Source organism: Carettochelys insculpta, chromosome 17, assembly GCF_033958435.1.
Source record: "Carettochelys insculpta isolate YL-2023 chromosome 17, ASM3395843v1, whole genome shotgun sequence".
In the NCBI taxonomy this organism is placed as follows: Eukaryota; Metazoa; Chordata; order Testudines; family Carettochelyidae; genus Carettochelys; species Carettochelys insculpta.
This window is the reverse complement of record NC_134153.1, coordinates 33,339,642-33,366,972: the sequence shown is the minus strand read 5'-3', so window position 1 is coordinate 33,366,972 and position 27,331 is coordinate 33,339,642. Positions and strand designations below refer to the sequence as shown.

General features: G+C 42.6%; 1 protein-coding gene across 4 annotated transcripts in view; it reads right to left on the bottom strand.

Annotated features, from left to right (window-relative positions):
• PHF20 (PHD finger protein 20) overlaps positions 1–27,331 on the bottom strand; it is a 230,776-nt gene that overhangs the window by 13,698 nt on the left and 189,747 nt on the right. For all 4 annotated transcript variants that reach the window (XM_075012107.1, XM_075012108.1, XM_075012109.1 and 1 more), the window contains 2 exons: positions 21,556–21,958; positions 3,909–4,092 (listed from right to left, as the gene is read on the bottom strand). In XM_075012107.1, coding sequence (XP_074868208.1) covers positions 3,909–4,092; positions 21,556–21,958 — 587 coding nt within the window. The remainder of the gene's footprint in view (positions 1–3,908; positions 4,093–21,555; positions 21,959–27,331) is intronic.

Below are 27,331 nucleotides of genomic sequence, written 5' to 3'. Positions count from 1 at the left end.
ATGGCTGGACGTGAACTGTCAAGCAAGTCTCTTAATATCTCTGTGTAGCACCAGCTGCACAAAGGATGCTTAAAAGCCAGAATTTCTCCTAGCAGGGAATACATGCCTATTGTTTTTCATGGAGGTTCATTCATAACAGTCCTCTGTGTGTTATTAAACTTACCTACAGTAAATTTATCTCCTTAATGTCTGGCCTTCACTTTTATGTTTTGTTGCAGTGTGCTCAACAGTGAGCTCTTTGACCAGTGCCCCCTCCCACATCAGCTATTAAACTGGCACAGACCCACGGGAGAAAACAAATGTGGGAAGACATGTTCCTAGAGCACATGGCAGCCTCCTGCAAAGACATGGCACAGTTAAATGTGTGGAGGAAAACCACTCTGGAGGAGACACAAGCTGATTGGGCTGTAAGGAGAGGCCTCACACATGAGCTGTAGAGCCAGGAAGAGATGGTGCAGCTGATGAGGCAGAAAACAGAGCTCCTGCGGTACCTGGTACAGGAGCAGAAAACCCAACTGCATCCCATGAAACCACATGTTGTCCTCACCACATTCCCCAATTTCCACACCATCAGCACCACAGACTGTGGGGGTGGGATGGGCAGAGATTGGGAGGGAGACAAGAGCAGCATTGCATTCAACTCCCAGGGACTCTTCTGACAGTAGAAGGTTGACATTCCTCCATCTGTGATGGCAAAATGCCCTTGCTTACCCACCCCCAAAGCTCATTCCATGAACTCCTTTAGTGTCCACTGAATAAAAATGATTACCCAAGTGTTTTTATTGCTTGTATTGCAAAGGGGAAGAGGTGGTTTTCAAGCTTTATAGTCAAGCATACATAATTCAGGTGGCACCTTCTTAAGAGCAACAGACATGACTGTCATTCAAAAAGCTGTTTTTCCAAAACCTGCCTGATACACACCGCCCCTGATTGTGTTCTCCTTATTGTCCTGGTATCCGACTGCTCATAGGGACTGACCAGATGGTCTGCCTCTGCCCTCAAGCCTGGCAAGAAATTTTCCACCTTGCTTCCACATAAATTATTAAGCACACAACAGTCTGCCACCACAAGGGCAAACTGCCTTCACTGAGATCTAACGGAGTCCAGAGGCTCCTGAATCTGGCTTTGAAATGGCCAAAGGTACATTCCACTACCATTCTGCACTTTCTCAGACTATACATGAATTGCTCCTTACTGTGGTCCAGTCTGTTGTGTATGCCTTAATGAGCCAAGGAAGCAAAGGGTAAGCTGGATCACTCAGGATCACTACTGGCATCCCCATATCTCCAGTGGTTATTTTCTGATCTGGGAATAAAGTTGCACTTTGCAGATTTCTAAACAGACCAAAATTCCTAAAGATGCACACATCATGCACCTTTCCAGATCCTCCCACATTTATGTTGCTGAAATGGCCCTTCTTACCCACCAATGTCTGCCATACCATGGAGAAGTACCCCTTGCATTTTGTACTCTGTGGCAAGGTGGTCTGGTGCCTGGACAGAAATGTGCATTCCATCTATCACTCTGCTGCAGGTAGGAAACCCCACTGCAGCAAAGCCATCTACTCTGTCCTACGCATTTCCCAGCGTCAGTGTCTTTTATAACAGAAGGGTACTGATTGTCTTTGCTACATAGATTACAGCAGTCCCCACTACAGATTTGCCCACTGTCCAGTTTGCTCTGGTGTTGCAAACTTCCACAAAGCAATGGCCAAATGCTTCTTAACTGTCAGAGAAGGTCTCATTTTGATATCATAGTGCTTCCGAGCAAGGGAAACCAATTCACAAAGTTCCATGAAAGTGGCTTTAGGCGTGCAGAAGTTAGTAGCCACTAGTGATTGTCCCATACCTGCAGAGCAATGCAGTCCCCCCAGTCTGAACTCATTTCATGGCACCAGAATTGCTGCTCCACTATATACAAAACATCAAATGCAGCCAGCAATCTCCCTATTCCCCCTCTCCAGTGGCTCCCTTTCATATATGTCCTTATCCTAGGAGTCTTCATTATGCTCACATCTGCTTGGGCTCTCCAGATACCACAGCACAAAATGTGTAAAGTGCTCACAATATGCACCACAACTGTTTTAAGCTGCACAGGTTCCATGCTGGCCTTGCAATGGTGTCTGATGGGCATGGAAAAAAAAAAGGAGCAAAAACCCTTTCTGCTGTTGCTTTTCAAAAGGCGGGAGAAGAGACAAGTGCTGATGACTAACACCCAGAATGGTGTGAGGTACATTTTTGTCCCATCACACACTGGGACAGAGATCCACAATACAACAGGGTAGCAGGAACTGTGGGATAGGTACCTACAGTGCACTATTGACAAAGCTGAACCTAGCTACACTAATGGGGGACACAATCCATCGACTTTATTTACCAGTGTGGACATGCACCTTTCATTTTACAAAATCGAGGGCTAGAAAATTGACCTTAACTAATTTGAGCTAATTTCCTTGCGTAGATATACCATTAGTTGCAAGTAAACTCCAGCAATCACCCTGTTTAAAATGTCAGTCACACACTGAAGCATACTCTTGACAGGCATTCCAACATGATTCTATAGGTTTCAGGAATGGTATAAACTGGTGTACAAATGTAAACCAAGGTGGGGTCCGGCAGCATATCGAGGAGCTGGGGAAAGAATGAATCACTCAGGCTAGAAGCCACTTCATGCTGAGAAGGCTCTCCACATTGTATTCAATACATCACACTTTTGAAAGAGAGACTGTCACAGCTCATGGCCCACACCATCCCATTACCATTACGTGATACCATACAGCAAGAGTACAATTATGAGCAATGCATAATAGCTGCACAGTCCCACAGAGATTTTAATTTCCTCTCTTCTCCCAGTGTGGATTAAATTTTGTGTCACGCCTTTAAGTGACACAGCAAAGAACTCACATTCATACAATGCAGTCAGCCAGCAGAACTTATTGCCAGACAGTGATGTGAAGGCCAAAACTAGAACCATATGCGGGGGAGCGTGGGGAAGCTAATTTCATGGTGACTGGGTCCATTAATGGCAAGTAACCAAAACATGAGGGATGCAACCTCATGCTCTGAGTGTCCTCATGCTCTGTTCCCTAGAAACTGGGAATGGATGATAGCGGATGGCTCACTTAATTATTACCTATTCTGTTCATTCCCTCAGAAGCACCTGGCATTGGCAACTGGTGGAAAACAGGCTGCTGGGCCACATGGACCACTGGTCTGATATAATATGGCAGCTCTTAGGGCAGGGTGGGAAAAGGAGAACATCACCTTGGTTTCCTTCCACTAGGAAGGAAACAGACATTTCTAAATGCTCTAGAAGCTCGTCTGAAATCCTTTTCTCTGTAATGTGACTAGGAACCCCTTAACAAAAATTAGCACAATACACATTAAGCCAAGATGCCACATATGCATCAGGTAGACAGATTATGTGACTCTATGAAAGTTTATACACTATTCACATGTATAAAATAGTATTTACCTTGCTTTGGAAATTTATTTAAAATCCTTTAATAAAAACTACAATATAACAACTGACTATTGGTATTATGATGTTCCCAATATGTTATATCAATCATTCAGTCTGAATGTTCATAGAATAGACATTTATCTGTATATATAAAATGTCTAGTGACGAGTCAACTGCCAATTTTTTCTACAAGAAAGTAAATTTTCACCACACTGCCGAACTGGATCCATGTGACTAAATCAAAACTGAATTTACTTCTAGAATCACAATTTTTAATGATTAAATAAGGGCTAGGGTGATAAAAAGATGTTGGTATCTTTGTACATTTTCAGAAATAGGACTTAGACATCCAGACAATGCACTTTGGATAGAAATAGCATAATCTGAATGGGATAAAAAAAAAGTACATGATATTCAACCTACAAAAGAAAATATGTTTGATTTACCATCCAATTCTTTCTCTATGAAATCCATCCTGTGTGTAACTTCATCTTGTAGAGATTCAACATGTGTTAGAAGGTTAAGTTGCCACTGCAGCTGTGAGTTCACAACTCCTTCCTTGTCTTTTTCCAGCAGTTTCATTTCAATAGCTTCCTCTGGAGGGATTTTCTTAGATACACATGCTCTTACCTGACAAAGTACATAAAGGTAGCGTTTATCATAGTGAAATGGAAGTATTTCATTTAGCCAATTAGGCTGCATGGATCTTTACTTATTCAAGCTAAAGGTACAACTTTCCCCAGTTCCCTGTGTTCATTTTTTTGTGTTTATGATTTGCAGAATTATTGTAGTATTTTTCAATAACTTGTCTGAGAATCCCTGTTGACTGAGAGCCATTGTTAGGCCCATCAACATGTACAGATAGTTCAATAATGCAAAACATTAATATTCAAATCTCTTTATTCCAGCTGGTAAAAAGAACGTTAAAACTCTTCACCAACATCAAAGATGATGTCTCACCTTCGCACCTTTGGATGAGGAGCCAAACAATCCTCATTTAAAATAAAAAATGAAATAATGCGAGTCTGATATTACAGAAAGATTGGATACACAGAATATTCGTTACATGATCTCCTGTCTGGGACTAACCTCATCCCCAGTCAAAAGTATCTGGCCTGAATACCCTTCTGGCCAGCAGTGGAGGCAGTTGACTAATTCAGGGGTTAGCCAAACTCCTTTCTCTCACCCCTATATAGCATTTTCAAAAACTATACGGAAACACAAAATCTTTGTTAGGAGATTAAATTTAACTTACTATTAACACTAACTAGCTGTGCATATGGGCCCTAGTCAAATCCAACTGTTAAGATATGGAAAGCATTTCTCACATAAAGCAGCTTCGTCCCAGCAAGGAAATCATTTGGTAATTGTTCTTTGACATGTGTCCTCCTTGGGTGCTCTGCTCCAGGTACTCACGAGCTTCTTGAACTCCTCAACGTAGATTTTCCAACAGAAGAGTCCATTCAACCTGTGATGCATTCTTTACCTCTCTCATGACCCATACCATGGCTGATGTGCCGATAACTGTTCTCAAATGCTTTTCCACACAAACATTCTATATAAAGTAGTCTGATTCAGAGGGGTCAGAAGACAGAGATGTGCTGCGGGGCCAAAGCCCTAAGCCTTATTAACCATTAATAAGCTGGGGGAGAGCACATGTTCCTTATCCCTGATCTACACTTTAGTAAAGCATTCGACAGTCTCACATGACCTTCTTATTAAGCTAGAAAACACAACCTAAATGAAGCTACTATACATGTGCATACATAGCTGGCTGGATAATTGGTTCCACAGAATAGTTATCAATAGCTCAAAGTCATGCTGTAAAGGTGAAACAAGCAGGTTTCCACAATATCAGTTCTGGGTCCAGTTCTGTTCTATACCTTCATGATGGAGTTAGATAATGGCACAGAGAGTGCGCTTCTAAAGTTTGCAAATGATACCAAGTGAGGGGGGGCTGCAAGTGTTTTAGAAGATAGGATTGTAATTGAGGAGGATCTTCACGAACTGGAGAAACAGTCTAAAATTCAATAGAGACAAATGCAAAGTTATCCACTTAGGAAGGAACAATCATACCAAATGGAAAATGATGGCCTACAAAGGAGTACTACAGAAAGGGATCTAGGGACCACAGTGGAACACAAGCAAAATATGAGTCAATAGTATGGTACTGTTGTTGGAAAAACTAAGACACGGACATTGTGGAACGTGTTAACAGGAGTGTTGTAAGCAAGATATGAGAAGGAAGTGATCAGGAACAGGCAACAAGGATTTACCAAGGGCAAGTTATGCCTGAGCAATCTGATTGCCTTTCATGATAAGTGACTTTGTGCATACATGGAAGGCAGTAGATGTGACATACCTTGATTTTAGGAAACCTTTTGATGTGGTTTTCCCATTGTATTCTTGACAGCAAGTTACAGTAGTATGGATTGGATAAATGGACTAGAAGGTGGACAGAAAGCTTGCTAGATCATCAGGTTCAACAGGTAGCAATCAAAAGCTCAATGTCTGGTTGGCATCCAGTATCAAGCAGAGTGCCCCAACGAGCAGTTCTGGGGTCAGTTTTCTTCAACATGTTTACTAATCACCTGCATGATGGAATGGATTGTAGATGAGGGGGAAGAGGCAGATATTCTGGATGGGGTCCACAGTGACTTAGACAAACTGGAGCATAGGGCCATAGAAATCTGATAAGCATCAACAACAATAAGGGCAGAGTCTTGCACTTGGGACAGAAGAATCTTAAACACTGCTACAAGCTACAGACTAACTGACTAAGCAGAAGTTCTCCAGAAAATGACCCGGGCATTAGAGTGGTTTGGAAGCTGGAGATGAGTCAACTGTGTACCCTTGTAGCCAAGAAGGCTAATGATATACTGGGGGTGCATTAGTATGAACACTGCTAGCAAACGGAGAGAAGTGAATTTTCCCTTTTTTCCACACTGGTGAGGCCACACTTCCAAGGCATCATCATCATCAACAACCGTGGGTTCAGTGCCCATTGGTGTCTGATGCCTCTCTCACTAGTTCCTTCCATCTTTCCCTGTCCAGTGCAGAGTGGCTTAATTTCTGTAAAATAGCGCCGCACCAATCTACTATATCTGTGGGGTCTGTCTCTCCTGTTCAAGCTGTCCATTACGCTGAACACCAGGGTCTTGATTTTCCGTTCATCGTTCATTCTGCAAATACGCCCAAACAGTTGTAGCTTCCGTTTTATAACCTTCTGTAGCAGGTTCTCTTTCGGCTGTATCTTTCTATATAATTCCTCATTGATAACTTTCTGCATCCATCCTATTCTCAGACTCTTTCTATAACAACTCCTTTCAAACGCCAATATTCTTCTTTTTGTATCTTTTGTTATCACCCACGTCTCACATCCACACAACATGCTGCTGAATATACACATTTTCAAGACACTCAGCTTCGTTCCTAAGCTAATTGCTTTGCTTTTCCAGAACTTATCCATCACCTTCAAACTTGTACTTGCTTTTGCCATTCTAGTCACTATTTTCTTCTTACAGTCCTACATTATGTTGCTCCTCAGATATGTGAACTTCTCTACATTTTCTAGTTCAATACCATCTACACTGGTCTTCCTTCCTATTTCCTTATCTCCAAATACCACTGTTTTTGTTTTATCGATGTTCATAATCAGTCCGTATCACCTCCCTTCTTCCTTTAGCACCTGCACCATATTCACTAGCTTCTCCTCATCTTCCTCAATCATAACTATATCATCCGCAAACCTCAAGTTGTTAATTCTTTTCCCGTGCACAGATATCCCTTCTATCTCTTCCTTGACCTTGTCCATTGCTCTCTCCAGATGTGCAATGAAGATACTTGGCGATATTCGATCTCCTTGTCTCATACCTCTACCTGTCTTAAACCAACTTCCCAACTCCCCGCATGTACTCACCGCAGCCTCCGCATTATCACTGACATTATTCAACAACCGTATCAGTCTGCTATCCACTCCCTATGACTCCAACACCACCCAAGTCACTTTCCGGTCCATACTGTCAAATGCCTTTTGAAAACTGAGGAAGCAAGTATATACGTTCTTGTTCTTTTTTCAAGCTTTCTCCACTAATCAGTCTTAGTGCCAATATCTGCTGGATGGTACTCATCCTCTCTTGAACCAACTTCAGTGTCTCCTGGGTAACCCACTTATTGATCTTCTCTTCTGGAACAGTCTGCTCAATTGGTTCTTCTATTGCCATGGCCATCCCTATAACTCTCTTATCTAGGTCCTTCTCTGTGGCAATATTCTTAATCTTCTCGTTGATCATTGCTCTGTATGCATTCCCTGTTTCTTCCTCACATAGTTTCACCAAGTCTCTTCATTTCTTAAACTGTGTCTTACATTTTCTTTTGAGTTTTATCTTGATGTTTGCAATCACTAGGCTGTGGTCTGAGTCTATATCCGCTCCTTGGAAAGTGCAGCACTGCTGTACAGATGTTATCCATCTTTTTATCAAAATCATATCTATCATGTTCTTGGACTTCCCGTCATTCGATCACCATGTCCAATTCCTATAGTCCTTTTGTTGGAATCTTGTGTTGCAGATCAGCATCTCAGCCCCTGTAGCAAATTCTAGTTGTTTCTCACCTTGTTCGTCTCTTTCTCCATACCCAAACCTTCATATGACTCTCTCCCAATCTTCGGTATCTGTTCCAACCTTCACATTCCAATCTCCTCTGATGAGCAACACACCCTTCTTTGAAAACAAAAAAGCAGTGAAGTAGCAACTGCTTTTTGTTTTGATAGTGCATAGACTAGCACGGCTCTCTCTCTGTTTCTATTCGATGTCCTTCTTTGGTATCTCCTCCACCGTCCTTGTCAAGTCTTTATAGAATAGCCCAATCTCTTCTTCTGTACTGTTCGACGTGGGTGCATAAACCTGAATGACTGAGATGTTGAACGGTTTTGCTTCAAATCTCGCTACCATCATTCTTACACTCACTTGTTTGTATCCTGTTCTGCTAAGAAGGAATTGGACTCCTGCTTCATGCTGCATTTAGTTTCCTGACCAAATGACTTCACAACCGCATCTCTCTCCTGATGCCATCCAATGCATCTCTGCTAGTCTAAGTATATCACATGGGTATCTCTCCATTTCCTTCTGAAGCAGCTCTCCTTTTCCAGTTGCCCACAGTGTTTGGATGTTCCGTGTTCAAATGGACAGCATATGTGTTAGTTGTAATTTTCTTTCGGTAGCCAACTAATCGACCCAACCCTGATCGCTCAATTGGTATCACGGATATTGTTTATCCAGGCAACGTCTGAGCCGACATCTTTTCTCATTTAGTTGTACTGGCCTCAGATTTAATTTGTATTGTTGTTTGATGGTCAGCACATTGACAGTCATCTGACCAACCCTCCTCCTAAGAGGATGTTCTTAGGTGGTAACAGAACAAGGAACATTGGTCTCAAGTTGCAATGGGGGAAGCACAGGCTAGATATCAGCAAAAACTATTTCACTAGAGCCGTGTCTACACGTGCACGCTAGTTCGAAGTAGCGGCACTAACTTCGAAATAGCGCCCATCACGGCTACACGTGTTGGGCGCTATTTCGATGTTAACATTAACGTTAGACGGCGAGACGTCGAAGCCGCTAACCCCATGAGAGGATGGGAATAGCGCCCTACTTCGACATTCAACGTCGAAGTTGGGACTGTGTAGTCGTTGCGTGTCCTGCAACTTCGAAATTGTGGGGTCCGCCATGGCGGCCATCAGCTGAGGGGTTGAGAGACGCTCTCTCTCCAGCCCCTGCAGGGGTCTGTGGTCACCGTGTGCAGCAGCCCTTAGCCCAGGGCTTCTGGCTGCTGCTGCTGCAGCTGGGGATCCATGCTGCACGCACAGGGTCTGCAACTCGTTGTCGGCTCTGTGGATCTTGTGGTGTTTAGTGCAACTGTGTCTGGGAGGGGCCCTTTAAGGGAGCGGCTTGCTGTTGAGTCCGCCCTGTGACCCTGTCTGCAGCTGTGCCTGGCACCCTTATTTCGATGTGTGCTACTTTGGCGTGTAGACGTTCCCTTGCAGCGCCTATTTCGATGTGGTGCTGCGCAACGTCGATGTTGAACATCAACGTTGCCAGCCCTGGAGGACGTGTAGACGTTATTCATCGAAATAGCCTATTTCGATGTCGCCACATCAAAATAGGCTACTTCGATGTAGGCTTCACGTGTAGATGTAGCCTAGGTGGGTGAAAAAGCACTGGAATGGGTTACGTAAGCAGGTGGAGTAATCTCCATCCCTAGAGGTTTTTAAGTCCTGGCTTCACAAACCCCTGGTTTGAATTATTTAATTATGATTACTTCTGCTTTGAGCAGGGGGATGGTCTCAACGATTTCTTGAGGCCTCTGAGAACATTATGATTCCAAGTAATTCTGATTCTCTACTCTGCACTTATTAGGATACAAGTGGAGTACTGTGTCCAGTTCTGGCACCACTGTTTAGGTAAGATGTGGACAAATTGGAGAAGTACAGAAAAGAACAACAAACATGATTAAAGATCTAGAAAACATGACCTTTGAAGAAAGATTGAAAAGCTTGGGGTTGGATAGCCTGGAAGAGAAGATTATGAGGGGAGATAACAGCTTCAAGTATCTACAGGTTGTTACAAGGAAGACAGAGAAAAATTGTTCTCCTTAATTCCTGATGACAGGACAAGAAGCAATGGGCTTAAATTGCAGCACAAGAGGTTTGGGTTGGACATTAAGAAAAACTGTTAAGGCGGTTAGGCAATAAAATAAATTCCCAAATGACGTTGTGAAATCTCCATCTTTAGAGACTGTTAAGAGCAGGCTAGACAAAAACCTGTCACACATGGTCAAGATAGTGCCTGGTCATACCAAGAATGCAAGGTGACTGTACTCAATGACTTAAAGGTACCTTCTAATTCCATGACTCTATGATTGACAGCCTCTGATCAGAGATCAAGGACCCCGGTACCTATCTCTGACAGAGATGAACGGTCTAGGTGACTGTTGTAATCATGTGATACTATGTAAGAAGAAAACAAATGCTCTTTAAACAACTGTGATACACCTGAACCTCTTTAATCAGGCAACCGTGGGAAAAGGTGTATGATGGATTAAAGATTTTGCTGGGCCAGGGGGAGCACTGCAGTGTCCAAGGCTAAGATGCTTACCTAGGGTCCCACTACCAGGGAAACACATGGATGTGTGTCCCCCACTATTCTCAAGCTCCCCAACACCACCACTCAGCTGGGGGAGGATGGGGAGCGGCAGTGCAGAGCTGCTTCCTCCTCTGTATCATCGGCATTCCCAGCTTAGGGACTCCCAAGTACAGAGGTCACAGTGTATGATCGCATATTTCCTTCAAAGGCTTATGGAATTTAAAAAAAAAATGGCAGATGAGTGGACTGATTAACCAAAGACACTGATAGTACTTTAGGTAAGAAATTAGGGCTTGAGTGCAAAGATTTGTCCTTTCTTAACCCTGTAGGGGAGAAGGGGTTTGATTAAGTCTCTCTGAAGGTCATATAGTTGACATGTTGGGCCTCCAAAAAGGCCCAGTAAGCATTTGGTGTCTCTAATGTCCATGTGATTGGGGCTCTGTCACCTTTGATCAGACCACGAGTTTGAAGTTTGAGGAGTTAGTCTGTCCCTATTAGCAAGGGGGTCCTGCTGATGAATTAAAACAACTGAACTTGCAAAATCACCTGAGCAATCTGGTAGACTTCTGAAGCATTTGCAACAGAAACAAAAGGAATTTTTTTTTCCTCTGATATGTTACAAATACTAACCAATAGCAATGGACTAGTTATTGGGATTTACCAAGACAGATATGCTATATTCTATTCCCTGCCTGAAGAAAGACTTCTTATGCAGCAAGTGCAAGGTGATGGCTATATAAAAAGTAAAAGTCTCCTGGTCCTCTAGGACAACTGCTGACCCTGAATGGCATCAGACAGGCAGAAGAGATCTTAAATAACCAGAATCAGGCAACACAACCAAATGTTTAACTAGAGAATGAATTACTTTGGATTCATTTTAATTTTTAACTAATCCTAGAATGCAGGCAAATTCTAGATATCTGGAAAACAGACAATGTGCAAATATTTCAAAAAGGATAAACAGAATGACTCAAGCAAACACTGGCCAGTAAACCTTATACCAATCCTTGGCAAAAATACTGGAAGACTGATATGGAGATGACAGAATTAGAGAATGGTAACAGAACTAATGACAATCAACATTTATTTCTAAAAACCAGGTCTTGTCAAACAAACAATATAATTTTTTGATGAGATTACACATTTAGTTGATAAAGGTAACAATCCTGACATAATATACCATCCATTTGATTAAGACTGCTAGTCTGTCAAGGTCACACATTCTTCAACTTTTCAGGACCTCAGGGCAGACCCCAAGCCAGTCACACCAGCTGCTACTGGGGCAATTTGGGGCCATTGCTCACCATCCCCTTCCTCACCCTGTGCAGCATCAGGAGTTTAGGAGTGGGATGGAGCTCAGGACTGAGAGTTGGGGCATGGGAGGTGGTGAGGGTTCTAGGCAATGCGTGTGTCGGGGTGGGGGTAGGAGGAGCTCCCTGGAAATGGCAACATGCACCTTCCTCAGCTCCTAGACAGAGGCAGGGGCAACCCACATGGGTCCTATTGGACACAGTTCCCTGCCCATGGGCTCTGCTGACTTGCGATGGGAACAATGTACAGAATCCTCCTGGCCATTCCTTTTTCCTACGAACTGAGGCACATATTGCTGCTTCTGGGGAGCCACGAAGCCTACCAGCCCTATGAATACCATCCCTACAGCATCAGTGAGGGTCCTGGGCCACAGCCCAGATTACCCAAGATTGGGTGCCTCTTTCTAGAAACTAAATTCTAACTCAACCAAAAGTTATGGATTTAAGAATTACTAGTTAATATTTTGGCCTGTTTGCTGCTGAATATGCTTTGGTGATACCCAACAAGCTCTGGATAATACTGATGCTTTTGGAAAGAAACAAAAAAAAGTGTATTCCAGAATTGTTTCTATTTAGGTAGATTTTAAATATTTTGCTGACATACTGCTTGTGGCTTATTTCTTATAAAAATGATGATTTGGACAAAGTTTAAGAATGATATGTGAGGGAAAAGTGTTGTTATGAAGTTTTATTATAAATGATTTGGGGCATAAACAACTACTTTGTTGTTCTTAAGGATCCAATTAAGTTTGAGTTTCTATAAGCAAAAATTATTTTGTGGATTGTTGTAACCAGAAAACAAGTACATGCAATCTAACATATTGTATAGATGACTCCTTAGAAGCCTTCTGGAAAACCACTACCGCAGTTATTGCACTACCTTTATTTCTGAACAATCCTTCTGGTGAAGAATGAACATTGCTCTGAGAAGGATAACTAGAAGTCCATTTCCTGTCAAGCATCATAAGCAGAATTGTTACTTGAATTTTAGATGTATAGTCTTTACTGATGGTGGTATATAAATCAGAAAGAATCCTGCTGATGATTAAAATCCAGATTGAGGTCTCAAGCATGGCTTTCAATTTCTAACATGAGCAAAGATCTAGAAATGCACTGTCACTTTTAAAGAACCAATTTTCAAACTTTATGGCCTCTCAGTAGTTGGCTCAATTCTACCCTTCTGATTAACATAACACATAGCAGTGTTGCCTGTCAGAATTCAAGAGAGAAACACTTCACAGGGTAAGTGAATTGCCCCAAGTTTGCTTATATATAACAATAATGTGAGCACTTGTGGGGCCCATATTTCTTCACTTCAACAATGATCCAGAGGAGTTCTCCATCTGAGTGTGAAGACATCTTACACCAATTTGACAGATGGAGTAAAACGGGCATTCTTTGTTGATCGTCTCTGGATTTGTTCAGAGGTGCAGAGACAAAAGAACTGCTGAAAGAATGCTAAAAACAAAGCCTGAATGGGTACCCTCTACTGCAATTGTCAGCAACCCCTGGCACGCATGCCAAGAATGGCACGAGCCAATTTTTTGATTGGCATGCAAGGGGAAGCTCAGACCCACTCAATGTTCCTCCCGTACAGCAGGAGTGCAGAGATCCGTGCACACTGCTCCACTCTTGCGGACAGCCAACTGGGGTAAGAGCAGGCTGGGCTGAGCTGCAGGTGTGGGGCAGAGGTGATCCACAGCCAAGTTGAGAACAGTAATACCAGCAGCCCTGAAGACTGGCTTGTTTCTGAGCTGCAGGGAGGAGCTGCAAATGACACTTCACCTCGGAAAGTTTGCTGATCCCTGCTCTACTGGACAGATAAACAGTTCTCAGCCAGCAATGGAGAGGGTGTCATTAAAGTGATAGAGAAGTTACCCACTTTGCATGGTAATGGTGGTTCTTCAAAATACATGTCCCCATGGGTGCTCCATGGTAGGTGTTGCGCTCACAGAGATTTTTCGTAGCAGTATTAACAGGGGCTGTGCATGCATGTGCCATTCGCACCACTAGAGTCACATGCACAACCCTGCTCTCTCCTCAGTTGCTTTATTGATGCCCTAACTAGAGCTACTGCACCAAGTAGAGATGAGGTGGGCGGCATGTAGAATACCCACAGGGACACTCATCTCAAAGAACCATCATTACAACACGAAGTGAGTAACTTTTCTTTCTTCTTCGAGTGCTGTCCCCATGGGTGTTACGCAGTCGGTGACAGTAGAGCTGTGCCTCTCTAGATGGATGGTGGGTTTTGATTCAGTGTGTCTATTGTAGACAGTACTGCCTGACCTACTGCCATATCTCTGCATGGGACTGCAACGCATAGTGAGCCATGAACATGTGGTTAGAAGACCACATGGCTGCCGAACAAACATCCTTTAGACAGGCTGTGTATATTGCTATCAATCTTGTGGAGTGTGCTGTCGGAAACACTGGCAATGGTTTGTTTCGGATATAACAACAGTGTACAATGCACATAGACATGAGCCTCGATATATGCTGGGCTGACAGAGGCAATCCCTTTGATCTTTCTACATTGGATAAGAATAATCTCTAATTTCCTGTATGATCATGTTTTATCTATGTAGAAGGATATGGCCATTCTAACATCCAGAGTGTGCCGTTTGGCCTCCACATTGGAAGTATGAAGTTTAAGGTAAAATATTGGTAAAACTATCAGTTAGTTGATTGGACTTGGGAGCACGCTTTCGGTAGAAATGCCAAATGGGGTTGTAAGTATCACATGGTTTTGTTTCAGGGCTGCTATCTCGTTCACTCTTCGGGATGATGTTTTTACCACTAAAAACAGTGTTTTCATTGTTAGCATGGCCAGACAGCACATGGCCATTGACTCAAATGGTGGTTCCATGAGTGTGTGAAAGACCAGTACTAAATCCAAAGCCAGAGATATAGGTCTGCAAGAGGGCATGATGTTTTGTAGGCTTTTGCAGGATCTCTTTACAATCAGGCGAGTGGAAGGAAGGCTGAGATTGCCAAAAGGTGGATCCGAAGTGAAGAAAGGGATAGATGACCACCTTTTAGGTAAAGGATGTAGCTGAAGACCTTATGCAGCAAGATTTCTGTGGGTTGTCTGCCCTGTCAGAGTAACAGGATGAGAAGTGGCTCCTGTTGGAAAAGCTGTGTAAAAGCACATCTCTCACTTGCTGTGAGTAGTGTTGTGTGCACTCCGGGATCCACAGAGAAACCAGGCCTTCCAAAAGGAGGGCATGTGGCCTGAGACGAATCATGGAACCGTTGTTCTGGGACAGCAGGTCTGGAAGCTAGGAAGCAGGTAAGGAGGATGATGAGATATGTGAGAGAGTAAAGGAAACCAGATCTGTCTGGGACATGCAAGAGCAACGAGGATGGTTTGTGCTTCGTCTGTGTTGATCTTCCCAAGGACCCTGGCGATCAAACGAATGGGTGGAAAGGCATACAGCAGGTTGGTACTCCAGGAGAGGAGAAAGGCATCATCTAGAGACTTATGCCCCCTGTTTGCTTTTGAGCAGTACCACCTGCATTTGGAATCCTCTTGTGTTGCAAAGAGGTCTACAGCCAGCTGGCCCCACTTTTGGGAGACATGTTGGGTCACTTCCAGTGGTGCTCTAGGGAGCAGTGGCAACTTACAGTGCCTATGAGTGTGTTGCTTATGCCCAGCAGGTATGATGCTGTGAGGACAATCTGACCCATGCATCAATGCACAAAGGGATTCTGACTGGGTCCTTCACAGAGGACTAATATAGAACATCATCGTGATGTTGTCTGAGAGGATCCAGACAGGCTTGTTTTGAATGTGTGGCAGAAAATGTTTGCAGGCATTGAAAACAGCATGTAACTCTAGGTGGGTGATATGTAAACTCTGCTCGTCTGTGGACCATTGACCTTGGATATGATGCTGTTGGCAATGCACTCCCCAGCCAAGATGTGAAACATCTGTTGTAATTTGATAGGAAGATAAGCTCGAGCCGTTGTGGAGTTGAGCCGTGCTCCTATGAATCTGATGCATGTAGTGGGCTCCAAGGTCAACTGGGCAATGTTCAGAAGGAAACCCAGAGATTGTAGAAGATGTTTTGTGGACTGGACCATGGCTCTGGTGATATTTTGAGCTGATCCCCAAAAGAGGCAGTTGTTGAGGTATAGTAATATGGTGATGCCTTCCTGTCTGAGGTGCACAGATACTGGAACAAGGACCTTGGTGAATATCCTGGGGGCAGCTGAAAGCCCAAAGGGTAGGAGGTCTGTATTTGTAGTGGTGTGCTCCGAGAGCAATGCACAGAAAGTGCCTGTGAGCAGGGTGAATAGTGACATGGAAATAGGCATCCTAGAGGTCAAGGGCTGCAAACTAGTCCCCCTCATCCAGTGCAGGGATTATACCAGATAGAGTGGTCATCTTGAATCGCTGTTTGCCAATGTATTTGTTCAACTGCCATAGGACTAGGACGGGTCTCCAGGCTCATCATCTTTTCTGCTAGAAGGCAGTTTGAGTAGGAGCCCCTCCCTCGATACTGTTGTGGAACTACTTCTATGGCTCCTATCTGCAAGAGGTGTAGCACTTCGAGCTGCAGTAAGTTCTTGTAGGAGAGGTCCCTGAAGAGGGACGGATAAGGGAGGGATGTTTGGGGGAGATGGAGAGTAGAGGGATAGCATATTCCTGGGATATGATGTCTAGCACCCATCTGTCCATGGTTATTGACGACTACTGATGAAAAAAGGGATGTAGGAGGTGATGAAATATTTGATAATGGTGCAATGGAGAGTGTAGGTGCTTCAGGAACCCTCAACGGAGACTTCAAACCTGCTATTTCAAGGTCAGAAGGCCAAAATGGTTGTTTGGAGCGTTACGTTTCTGATTTCTTGTTTTGTTATACTGATAAGGTTTATAGGAAAGCATCACAAATGACTGATCGTTGTACCATTGGTATGGGACTTCTCATTACTTTCGTAACGGGGAAAGTACATCCCCAAGGTATGTAAGATTTGTTCTTGTATACTTGCTAGAATGTAAGGTGTCGTCTGTATTTGCTACAAGTAATTTCACTTTGTCAAACGGTATATCTTCAATTTTAATTTGGAGCTCTTTCGGAACACCTGATGCCTGAAGCCATGACGATCTCCGCATACTAATCACTGTTCCTACGGCTCTGGCTGCATCATCAACCAAGTCCAATGCCATTGGTAATGATGTTTTTGTTGCACTGTGGCCTTCCTAAAATACAGATTTCAGGATGGGCTGTTTGTCCTCAGGAAGATGTGGTATCAATTGGGAGAGCTTGGAATAATTATCAAAATCATGATTGGCTACCAGTTCTGAGTGCTAGATGTATGCAGCTGGAAGGCAGCAAATGCATAAACCTTCCTACCTAATAACTCTAGGTGCTTATGCTTGTATCAGCAAGGGTGCTTTGTATAACAAAGACTTTGCTCTATGATTGTCTGCATCTATTATTTAAGAATTAGGTTGCAGATTCTGAAATAAAAAGTCCATGCTCTTTGCTGGAACTAAGTATTTTCTCTCAGCCCATTTGTTAGTGGGTGTAATTGTGGCAGGGTTTTTCCAGAACTTGTCTTCTGCCTCCAATACAGCCTCGTCCAGTTGTCGGGGGGGGGGGGGGGGCGGGGGGGGGCGTAAATTCATTAAAAGTTTGTGCTATTTTTCTGAATTTCTGTCAACATAATTTTTTGTCTGATTGCCACTCTCCTAAACAGACCCTGGAATTGCTTCAAGTCATCAGAGGCATGGTAAATGCGCAAAAGAGCTTCTGGATGGGAGGTGGCAGATTGAGCTGGTGGTGAGTCCAGGGGAAGTTGTGACTCAGTATTGTCCATCAGGTGTGAAGAAGTCAATAAAACAGGAGATGGTTGGTATTGTCATGCAGTGGAGGGTGCTTATGAGTGACTCCTAGTGGGACTGTTGTAGCAGTAGGGCAATGGATGTAACTGGGACCTGGAGTAATACAATTCATGAGGGTAATGATGATAATGATGGTCATAGTGGTAATGTGCTGCCCAGGTAACACTCAGGGACAAATGTTGTAATGAAAAGGTGCTTCTACAATCAAAATATCTATTCCTTCAGTCTAGAAGAACATGGTTATAAAACGGCTTCACGAAAGTGACTGGCCCTTGTAGGTAAGCGGTCCCTGTATCTGCAGAGCCATATGAAGGAAGCGAATGGTAACACCTCAGTAACCTGAAGTAATGTTGATAGTCATTCAGGCTGTGTCTGTGGTAGGGAGGACTGAGGGACGTGGTCTAACACCCCCTTGGTGACTTGATTTAAGATGTAGGGGTATGGTTCTCTGAGGGAACTCTATGCATCTTAGCCTTTGCTTCCCATGATGTCAGAGATGAATGCTGCTGCTGCAAACTATCTGTTTGCTCCCCGGTGCCGGAGTCAGGGAGCATTGCACATTGTTCAGAAAATGGTACTGACAGTATCTCTACCTATGCCTGCTGCTCGTTTGGAATGGCAGCTCCTGCTGACTCAGTCAGTGGCAGTAATGGCCGTGGCACCCCCTCAGGAGCAGTCCATGCCATGGATGCTGAAGTCGCTTTTACAGAGGAGCAGCTTTTAGTTTTGGCAGTGGAAAGGGGCTTGTCCCAAGTACCTGTTTTTTCCACCCATGCTAATCCTGGACAGGTAGCAGCATGAGAGGGATGCTTTGGAGTGGGACTGGGACCCCAAAGGTGACGGGTGAGCATTCCTGACAGAAGGGATGCTTCCCAAAGGTGGCAGCTCAAAGAAGCTGGAGGGCTTAGCTCTCTGTCCTTTCTCGCTCTGGCTGTCAAACTTTTACAGTCAGAGCAGTGCTGCAGTATATGTACCTCTCCAAGGCTTCTCACACGTTCAGAGTGCCCATCAGAAGCAAGCATGGGATCCAGGCCTTTAAACATTTCTTAAAACCAACTCATGACATAGTAACAAAACAAAAAAGCGTAAAGTAGCACTTTAAAGACTAACAAAATAATTTATTAGGTGAGCTTTCGTGGGACAGACCCAGTTCTTCAGATTATAGCCATACCAGAACAGACTCAATATTTAAGGCACAGAGAACCAAAAATAGTAAACAAGATTGACAAGTCAGAAAAAAAAAAACTATCAAGGTAAGCAAATCAGAGAGTAGAGGGGTGGGTGGAGGGCAGTCAAGAATTCGATTAAACCAAAGTATGCAAAAGAGCCCCTACAATGACCCAGAAAATTCCCATCCCGGTTCAAACCATGTGTTAATGTGCCAAATTTGAATATGAGAGAGTTCAGCAGCCTCTCTTTCAAGACTGCTTTGAAAATTCCTCTTCAGTAAAATGCAGACTTTTAAGTCATTAACAGAATGACTGTTGGCTGACCGGTTTGTGGATCAGGAGTGTTTTTATGTCTGTTTTGTGCCCATTAACTCTTTGTCTGAGAGAGTTTGAAGTCTGTCCAATATACAAAGCATCTGGGCATTGTTGGCACATGATGGCATATATGATGTTAGCAGAGGAACATGAGAATGTGCCCGTGATTCTGTGAATAACCTAGTTAGGTCCAGTGATGGTATCTCCAGAATAGATACGTGGACAAAGCTGGCAGCAGGCTTTGTTGGAAGGAAAAGTTCCAGGACTGGTGTTCCTCCGGTATAGACTGTGGCTGTTGGTGAGATTCCTCATAAGGTTGGGAGGTTGTATGTAGGAGAAAACAGGCCTGTCACCTAGGGCCTTCTGGAGTATGGCATCCTGATGAAGGATAGGTTGTAGGTCTTTAATAATGTGTTGCAGTGGTTTGAGTTAGGGGCTGTGGGTAATGTCCAGTGGTGTTCTACCTAACTCAATCTTCTCCTGTTTGGTAAACACTATTTGCTACCACTTATTACATGAATAGTAAGCATGATGTTTAGAACCCTAATTCTATAATTGTCCTTAAAAGCACATGTAGATGGAGCCTAGATCCTCTGTGCAAAAATATCTTATTCTGGCAACACAGGGGTACACTTCGTCTTCAAATGAATTTAAAACTTTGATGTTACTTATTAAGGACTGTCTGGTATTTACATGCACTGTGGCTCTTGAAGTATTGATTTTGTAACCGAATTTGAAAAAATGGCTCTTCTCACTATTTTGGTTGCAGACCTCTGGTCTGGGGTCAATTTATGAGTACATCTGCAAAAATAAGAGGATATGATCAATGTGCTCAGTACTCTGGCTCTTGGGCAGCATTATTTTGGCTGAGTTGGTAGAGACCACATAGTCCAATGAGCTCATAATGCCATGTCATAAGAATAGGGTTTGGAAAAGACCAGCTATTTGAGTGAATCCAAAAAACTGTGTCCCCCCCCCTAAAGAGACTGAGATTCTCATTTCAAGCAGAGGGATGTCAACTAATGGCAACAACTCCTAATGAATGCTAGTGAGGTCAGGGAATGTAGAAGGGCTCTTTGTCCTCTACAGAATAGGAAGGATAAGAGGAAAAATAAGGCAAGATTAAGAGGCGGAACAGATCTTTGCAACAGTGAAGGAACTCTCATCGTCCAATGGCACCAGTAAGCTGCCTAAAGGGTACCAAGGATAGAAAGACAGAACAGAGCTTGTGTCAGATGGCATCACTAACTTTTAATTCAGAAAGCTCTGAAGACTGGTTCCGTGGCACTGAGGGCATCAGAGCCAGAGTCAGAACAACAGAAGGTACACCCTGTGTTATTACTGTGGTTGAGGATAGCAATATCAGAGCATCTGGATTCTCCTGGTTCCTTGTCACTAGCATCAGTTGTAAGACTTACTGCTCCTCTTTCAATTCCTCTCTTTTCTCTAAGGCAGAAGACTGGTGCTTTCTGTCTTCTTTAGTATGAAACAAAGATTAGTTCTGAAAGCACAGGGTCAGGAAAAATAAGCACTTACAGAGCTGATGTGCTTCATCTTGGATTCCACAGAGGAAGCTGGAACGTTTGCCTGCTACTGGGGACCCCATGAAGGTGTGTCACTGTTCAGAGTGACAAGGAATTACACAACGGTAATAGGAGGGGGTCAGTCCTAAGACTGAGGCAGTTATTCTACTTTGAATCTGAAGATTCCTTCACAGACTACACCAGGAGGTGAAGCCTGAGATGACTGCTCCTGGCATGTCAGCTCTGGGCTAAGAAGAACCAGCAGACCAAGCATTTGCCTGATAAGGCCTTCCGCACAACAGCAGCAAAAAAGGCACCCCAGGAAAATCACACAAGTAAGAGTATCAAAACCTTTACACCTTTGCCGCAACTGTAAAGCACCAATCAAATCAACAGCCAAAATCTAAAGCTGCCATCAGGAAAGAAAAGCCTATGCAAAACAATCAGGAAATTAGTAATATGAATTAACTTCCTAAGATTCTTTTTTTAAAAGGAAAAACTTCTATGGAAGTAGAGCAGACATCTCTCAAGTGCCAATCTGAAGCCACGTGTGGTAAGGATGACGGCTGGAACAACACTTTGCAAATTGGCCTCAGATTGTATGGAGAGAATATGCAACCCCAATGGCGATGGCTGAACAGAAAATTGCATGAAGTAAACATATACCAGAAGTGGGTATCAACACAGGTAATACTCAAAGCAGTCAAGGATTTTCAGAAAACATGTTGGATTAGACTGGTGACAGCAATTGCTCTAGATATGGGCTAACCCAACACAACATACCTTAGAGTAATTATGTTTGGAATCATTTTCAAGCTTGTATAATTCTCTGTCCAGATTCCATCCAAATCTTTCTGACAGGGTGTCATCTCCATTTTCTCTCATTCTGTTCACTCCATCGTCCATGACTGAACCTCTGGTTTCCACAACCAATCTCTGCTCTATAGCTGGGTAATAGGCCCAAGGTTTCTGGTAACAGTGTTCACTGGTAATATAGGATTCCTCCACAGAAGGAATGGTTGACAAAGGTTTCTCAACCGTCCCATTTAAAGTTCTACAACTTACAGTCTCCTCTTTGCAGCAGCTTTCTTCAATGTGAATGATGTGTTTTGTACGAATTTTTTCATCCATTGTAAAAGGCTTCCAAGGATGACACCAAAGTTTTAAGTCTGGATGCTCTTTATTTCTGTTTACAAATAAAACAATTAAAAACAATTTTTAAATTTAATTTTTAAGGTGATAGAGCTTTAATATTTTATTTTACAAGGAAGTGAAATGGGAACATTATATTTATAAACATCAGAACATAACAAGTAAGCATCTCCAAACATTCTGAGTTGAGATTTCACTTTCCAGTGATCTCGATTTATTATCTTTCAAGAGAGTCTTTTTGTATTAGAGTTGCTATTTTTAATACTACTGTCTGCTTAATACCATGGCATTAGTTATCGTATCACCCCACAAATGTTTCCTTCTATCAAGCAGATGGCAATTTGGAGCTACTTCAAATTTGTGCGCTCATATCACTGTTTTGTGGTGTGAATACTTTTGTTAAAGTTCAATGATAAAAATGTGAAATGAATTTAGAGAAAATATTAGCAGTTGTGTGTTGCCCATATGACTCATGCATGAATTTTCATTAGGAAAAAAGAAATATTTTTCATGTTTTGAATTTGATATTAAGAAAAAAATATTTAAAAACACTAGAATGAGAATCGTTTGTGGTGATTGTTCTATAACAGATTAGTGTATCTGCATAATGAGCTTAAACAATCCTCGACATGTACAAATATAAATATAAATTTCATTAGAGTAGCACAACCACCAAACAAATCTTCCACCCCCAATCACTCCAACCCCTCCAGCCTCCAGTACAGTACAAATCTATCACAAATAACACCCAGTATACTTCCCTTTAAATTAGATTGCAATTCTCTATGTAAGAAAACATTTAACAATTCTCAAGCATATTAATAGTTGAAGAAAAACTTGTGAAAATGAAATGAACTCAGATCAGAAAATTTTCTTTGACATGTATGCTAGCAATTGCTCGTACATTGTGATTTGACCATGAAGTATTCTTCTCGATTATTCTAAAGAGAGTTCTGATTTTGCCATGAAAAGAAATAACCCATTACTCAAAAACTGGAAAAAATGGTTGACATTTACTCTTTGTTCCTATCTATATATTGTTAATACAATAAAATCTAATTCACTGTTAAGAAACAAACTGTATGAAAGGAACTGGAAGCACGGCACTTCAAGTGCAAACTCAAGTCAAATGAATTCGCCGATCACAAACTGGAAAGGTCATTCTGGGCTAATTTAATTTATTCCCAGAAACCTTTACAGAATAGTTTTTCACTACATCCATAAATCTAATAATACTTGTCTATACTGGTTCCTCAAATGACTCCTCCTGTACAAATTATTCCATTACTTGAGTATACTGTTGAAACAGTTTCACAACTACCCAACCCTACTTCTTCCACTAAACTGCTCTCTAAATAACATGATTTTTTGAGGTTACTCAAAATTCCACCAGGTTGATTAGTACAGAATAAACCTGAAATAGTTTATTTAAGCAGCAGGGACAAATGGGTACACTTATAAACAGATAAGAAAAAACAAGGATATTAGGTCAATATGAATACTTGATTTCTGTAATTTTCATTGAGTTGTTTCACTTATCCAATAGGCGTCAATAGCAACCAAAAGCAAAACAAAGTTCTTAGTTGTTTTGGAATGAAACACATACATTATTTCCATAGATAAGAACCAGGAGATCCTGGACAAGTATTCATCTAGTTTGAATTCCAAAGTAATTGAAATTGAAATCCCCATGTCACTGCACCACCTAGCTAGACTTATCTTCCCAGACTAAATAGAAAGAGACAAAAAATATATTCAATAGCTCCTTGAAGACATGATAAGTGGAGAAAGCTGAATAAATCTGATCAAGTGGGTCTGACCCACAAAAGCTAATTACCTAATAAATAAAACTGTTAGTCTTTAAGGTGCTACAGGACTTCCTTTTTTTAGGGGAGGGGGTGTTAAGGTTAGCTGAAAATCTTTACACCTTCTATGCATCTTTCATGTGTATGTGTGAAATTTAGAGACCAAACTTTGTGAAGGCTGGAACTGTCTTTCGTGTGCTATATTCATCTTCTAGGCAACATGGCACAATTGCAAATCTGAAAAATTCCTTTCAAATCCACACTAGAGTAGCTAATATTTCCTTTTTAGCTTTTGTAGGAGACTACTTCTGCCTGTGACAGACACTGCTCACACATGCATCGTATTTGGAGAGTAGTATTTCAGTTTTATAAATGTTATCTGGATGGATGTTAAACCAGACCCTGACAGCATGAAAACTTCAAAAACATGATTTGAGGTGGTCTAGACATCTTTGTACATGCTATGTGTATTTCAGTGCTCAGGGATCACTGTGTGGATTGCTTGGGGGATCTGAGATCACTAACACTGATTATGGAGGCACCCAGACTTGGAATTTTTGCCCCGTTGGCAAAGGGACAGTGACTGGTTTGATTTGTTTCCGGGGACAAAGTTTTGGGGGATGTAACAGATGGATTTAAATAGGCCTGGGGGCCTGATTTTGAGCCAACCAACTGACGTGAAATTCAGAGACCAAACTTTGTGAAAGCTGACACTCACTGCTTTTTGTGCGGCTTTAACAGCTTCTTTTCAAGTTGGAGCCTTGATTAAACAACCATCTAAATAGGGGTGTATCTTGATGCCTTGCTTGCATAGATGGGCTGCAACCACTGACAGAACTTTGGGGAAAAAAAACCTCAGGGAACCATGGAGAGGCCAAAGGGCAGTAGTAGTGTGTACTGATAGTAATTTTGCTCCAAAACACATTGAAGAAACCGCCTGTGAGAAGGGTGCATGGTGATGTGAAAGTATGCACCTTGAAGGCTGAGGGCCAAAAACCAGTCTCGTGGTTTTCAGTGCGAGAATTATGTCGACTTAAGTAACCATTCTGAACCATTTTATTTTGAAAATGTATATTTCTCAGGTCAGTTCTACTGCGCTCAAATGTCAGACAGTATAGTCCCTGTCTTACAAGGAACTCATGAATAGGGTCCCTGGAGATGGAGAAGGAAAGACGTTTAATGGGGCTGGGAAATGCAGGGGAACTGGATGGAACAACCAGTGGTGACAATTTCCAATACCTATTTTTCACAAGTATTAACTAAGTAATTACTGTGTAGAATGATATTAAAATAAGCTGTAAATGAATATTTGGTAGAAAGTGATTTCATCAATTGGAACTGGGAGGCCTCTGAACCAAACTCTCAAATTTGATGTTTTGATCCAGGTTGTTCTGAGGTGGTAGGCTGACACGGGTGTGAGCTATGTCTCATGAATCTTTGCCTACACCTCTCAGTATCATTCTGCCTCTGTGGCTGCGTGGCAGTGGTCTTGAGCATTAGGGTAAGTAATACCTGCCTCGTTTTTGTTTTTGTGAAGGACGTGCTACAGAGATGCCTAAAGACAAGCAAAAAGAGGTGTTCTAGAGCCCTTCCAATGTAAGCAGGGACTACATAGAAATATTTGTATGTTGCAAATATTTTGGACCCTCAAAGGGAGGATTCTCTACAGTGGACTGTGCTTCCCTTGGGAAAACAGAGAGGTGCAGAAAGAGGGCCACTGCATCACCTATACAAGTTGCCAGGGATCTTGACACTGTTTCTGCCAGGTCAAAGGAAGTCTATAGAGTGGTTCATGCCATGAGGTAACGGTCTAAGTCAACTGGCCTAAACTGCACCTTTTTGACTCCTGGGATAAAGTCAATAAATTCATATGCTGGAGTAATGTGTACATTTATATTTCACCATCAAGGCCTCACACTTGGCTTTTCTGAACTCGTACGCTGCTGACGAATAAGCCTTGTGATCAAAAAGATCTAGACTTTTCCACGTTGTCATATTGTCTGGTCCTTGAATAGTGCTGCCTGCTCCATTTGTCAATGGCCTCAACCAACAATAAAGTTTGGCAGGAGGTGTGAACATAGACATTCTAGGGCCTTCAGTGGAAGTAATGTTTTTTAATCCACTCTTTTACAAGTAGGGAGGATTTTTGCAGTGGTCTGCCAGATGTGCTGGTAGGCTATGCCTCATTTACAGTAAAATCAATTTTGGATGAGGCTGACGTGCACAGCTGACCTTTCCAACAGGAAAAGGAGCACAACTGCCAGATCTGCCCCCTAGCTCTCTACACACGTGACAGCTCTATGGAAGGGCATAGAGGAGGGCAGTTCTGTTCTTTTTCCCACAGCTCCTCCCAGCAGAGAAAGGAGCATAACTCCCATCCCGGTCCCCTAGCCCTGTACACACATCCAGAAGCTTTGTGCGTGTGTGTTGGGGGGTCAGGGGCAACCACCAGTGGCAGTGCTAGGGGTTCTGCTTCTTTCCCTGCTGAGGTAGTGGGAAAAAGAGTAGAACACTGGCAGTGCCTCCGGCAGCCGTAATGCTCCCCAGCTCCACACACTGCCCTCAACCCAGCATACAGAGAAGGGGCAGCTCAGCATAGAAGTTGGCCGGCAGGAAGTCTTTTTGGTAAGAGGTACTGGCTAAAAATAACTTGCTGGTATGGCATACTGATCCACATCAGAAGCCACATGGAGAGATTTTTCCTTAAAGATGAGTTCAAATTGAAGATCCCTCTTTTCACTGGCACAGGTCTTAAGGTTGTGGCAAAGGAAGCACTTCTGGGGAGTGTGTGTCTCCCCAAAGCAACACACTGGGAATGCCCACCCAAGACTAGAATTGCCTCTCAGCAGAAGAGGTAAGATTTAAAACCTCAACTCTTGGGCACCCTCAGACAAAATTAACCCCAAAAGGGTAAATAAAAATGTAATGTGAAAATAAAATTATAATGTCTGTGTGCATCCTTTTTTAAATGGTGAGAAAATAAAAAGGTACAGGAATGAATTGTAACTAACCATTTTAACCACAGATTATGCAATTAATCTTATTTCTAAAATAATTTGTGTAGAGACACTGCCAGAGCTCCAATCTGGACCAAGACCACTTCAGAAGAATCTGAGGTGAGGTTGGTCACACAGCACACATTAACCACTACACCAAGTATGAGATGGAACAGCACATGTGCCTCCCAACTGAGCAATGCCATCAAAATTCTCTGACTAGGGCAATCACTTAAAGTGGAGCACCTACAAAGACATCACTCAAAGAAGAACACTGAGATACTTAATTCAAATCTGCAGATGTAAAATTCTCATTCCTCTGGGAAAGGAAAAGGTCCTAAAGAGCCTGACATATTTGAATTTCAACTCTTTCCTACTAAGCGAAAAACTGTTCCATGGGGTGATTAAGTAATCCCTTAGTGAAAGGATACATAGTATTTCCAAGATGCATGACCATTTATTTTTTGCAACCCACTATTCAAGCACTGAAATGGTTCTTTTGCAATTATCACGTTACAGATATCATAAACCGAAGTGAAAAGGGAAGAAGTTCTAAAAGAAGCCAAAGACCTCAAGAGCTTTGCTTTCCAAATGCTTGCTGCTATG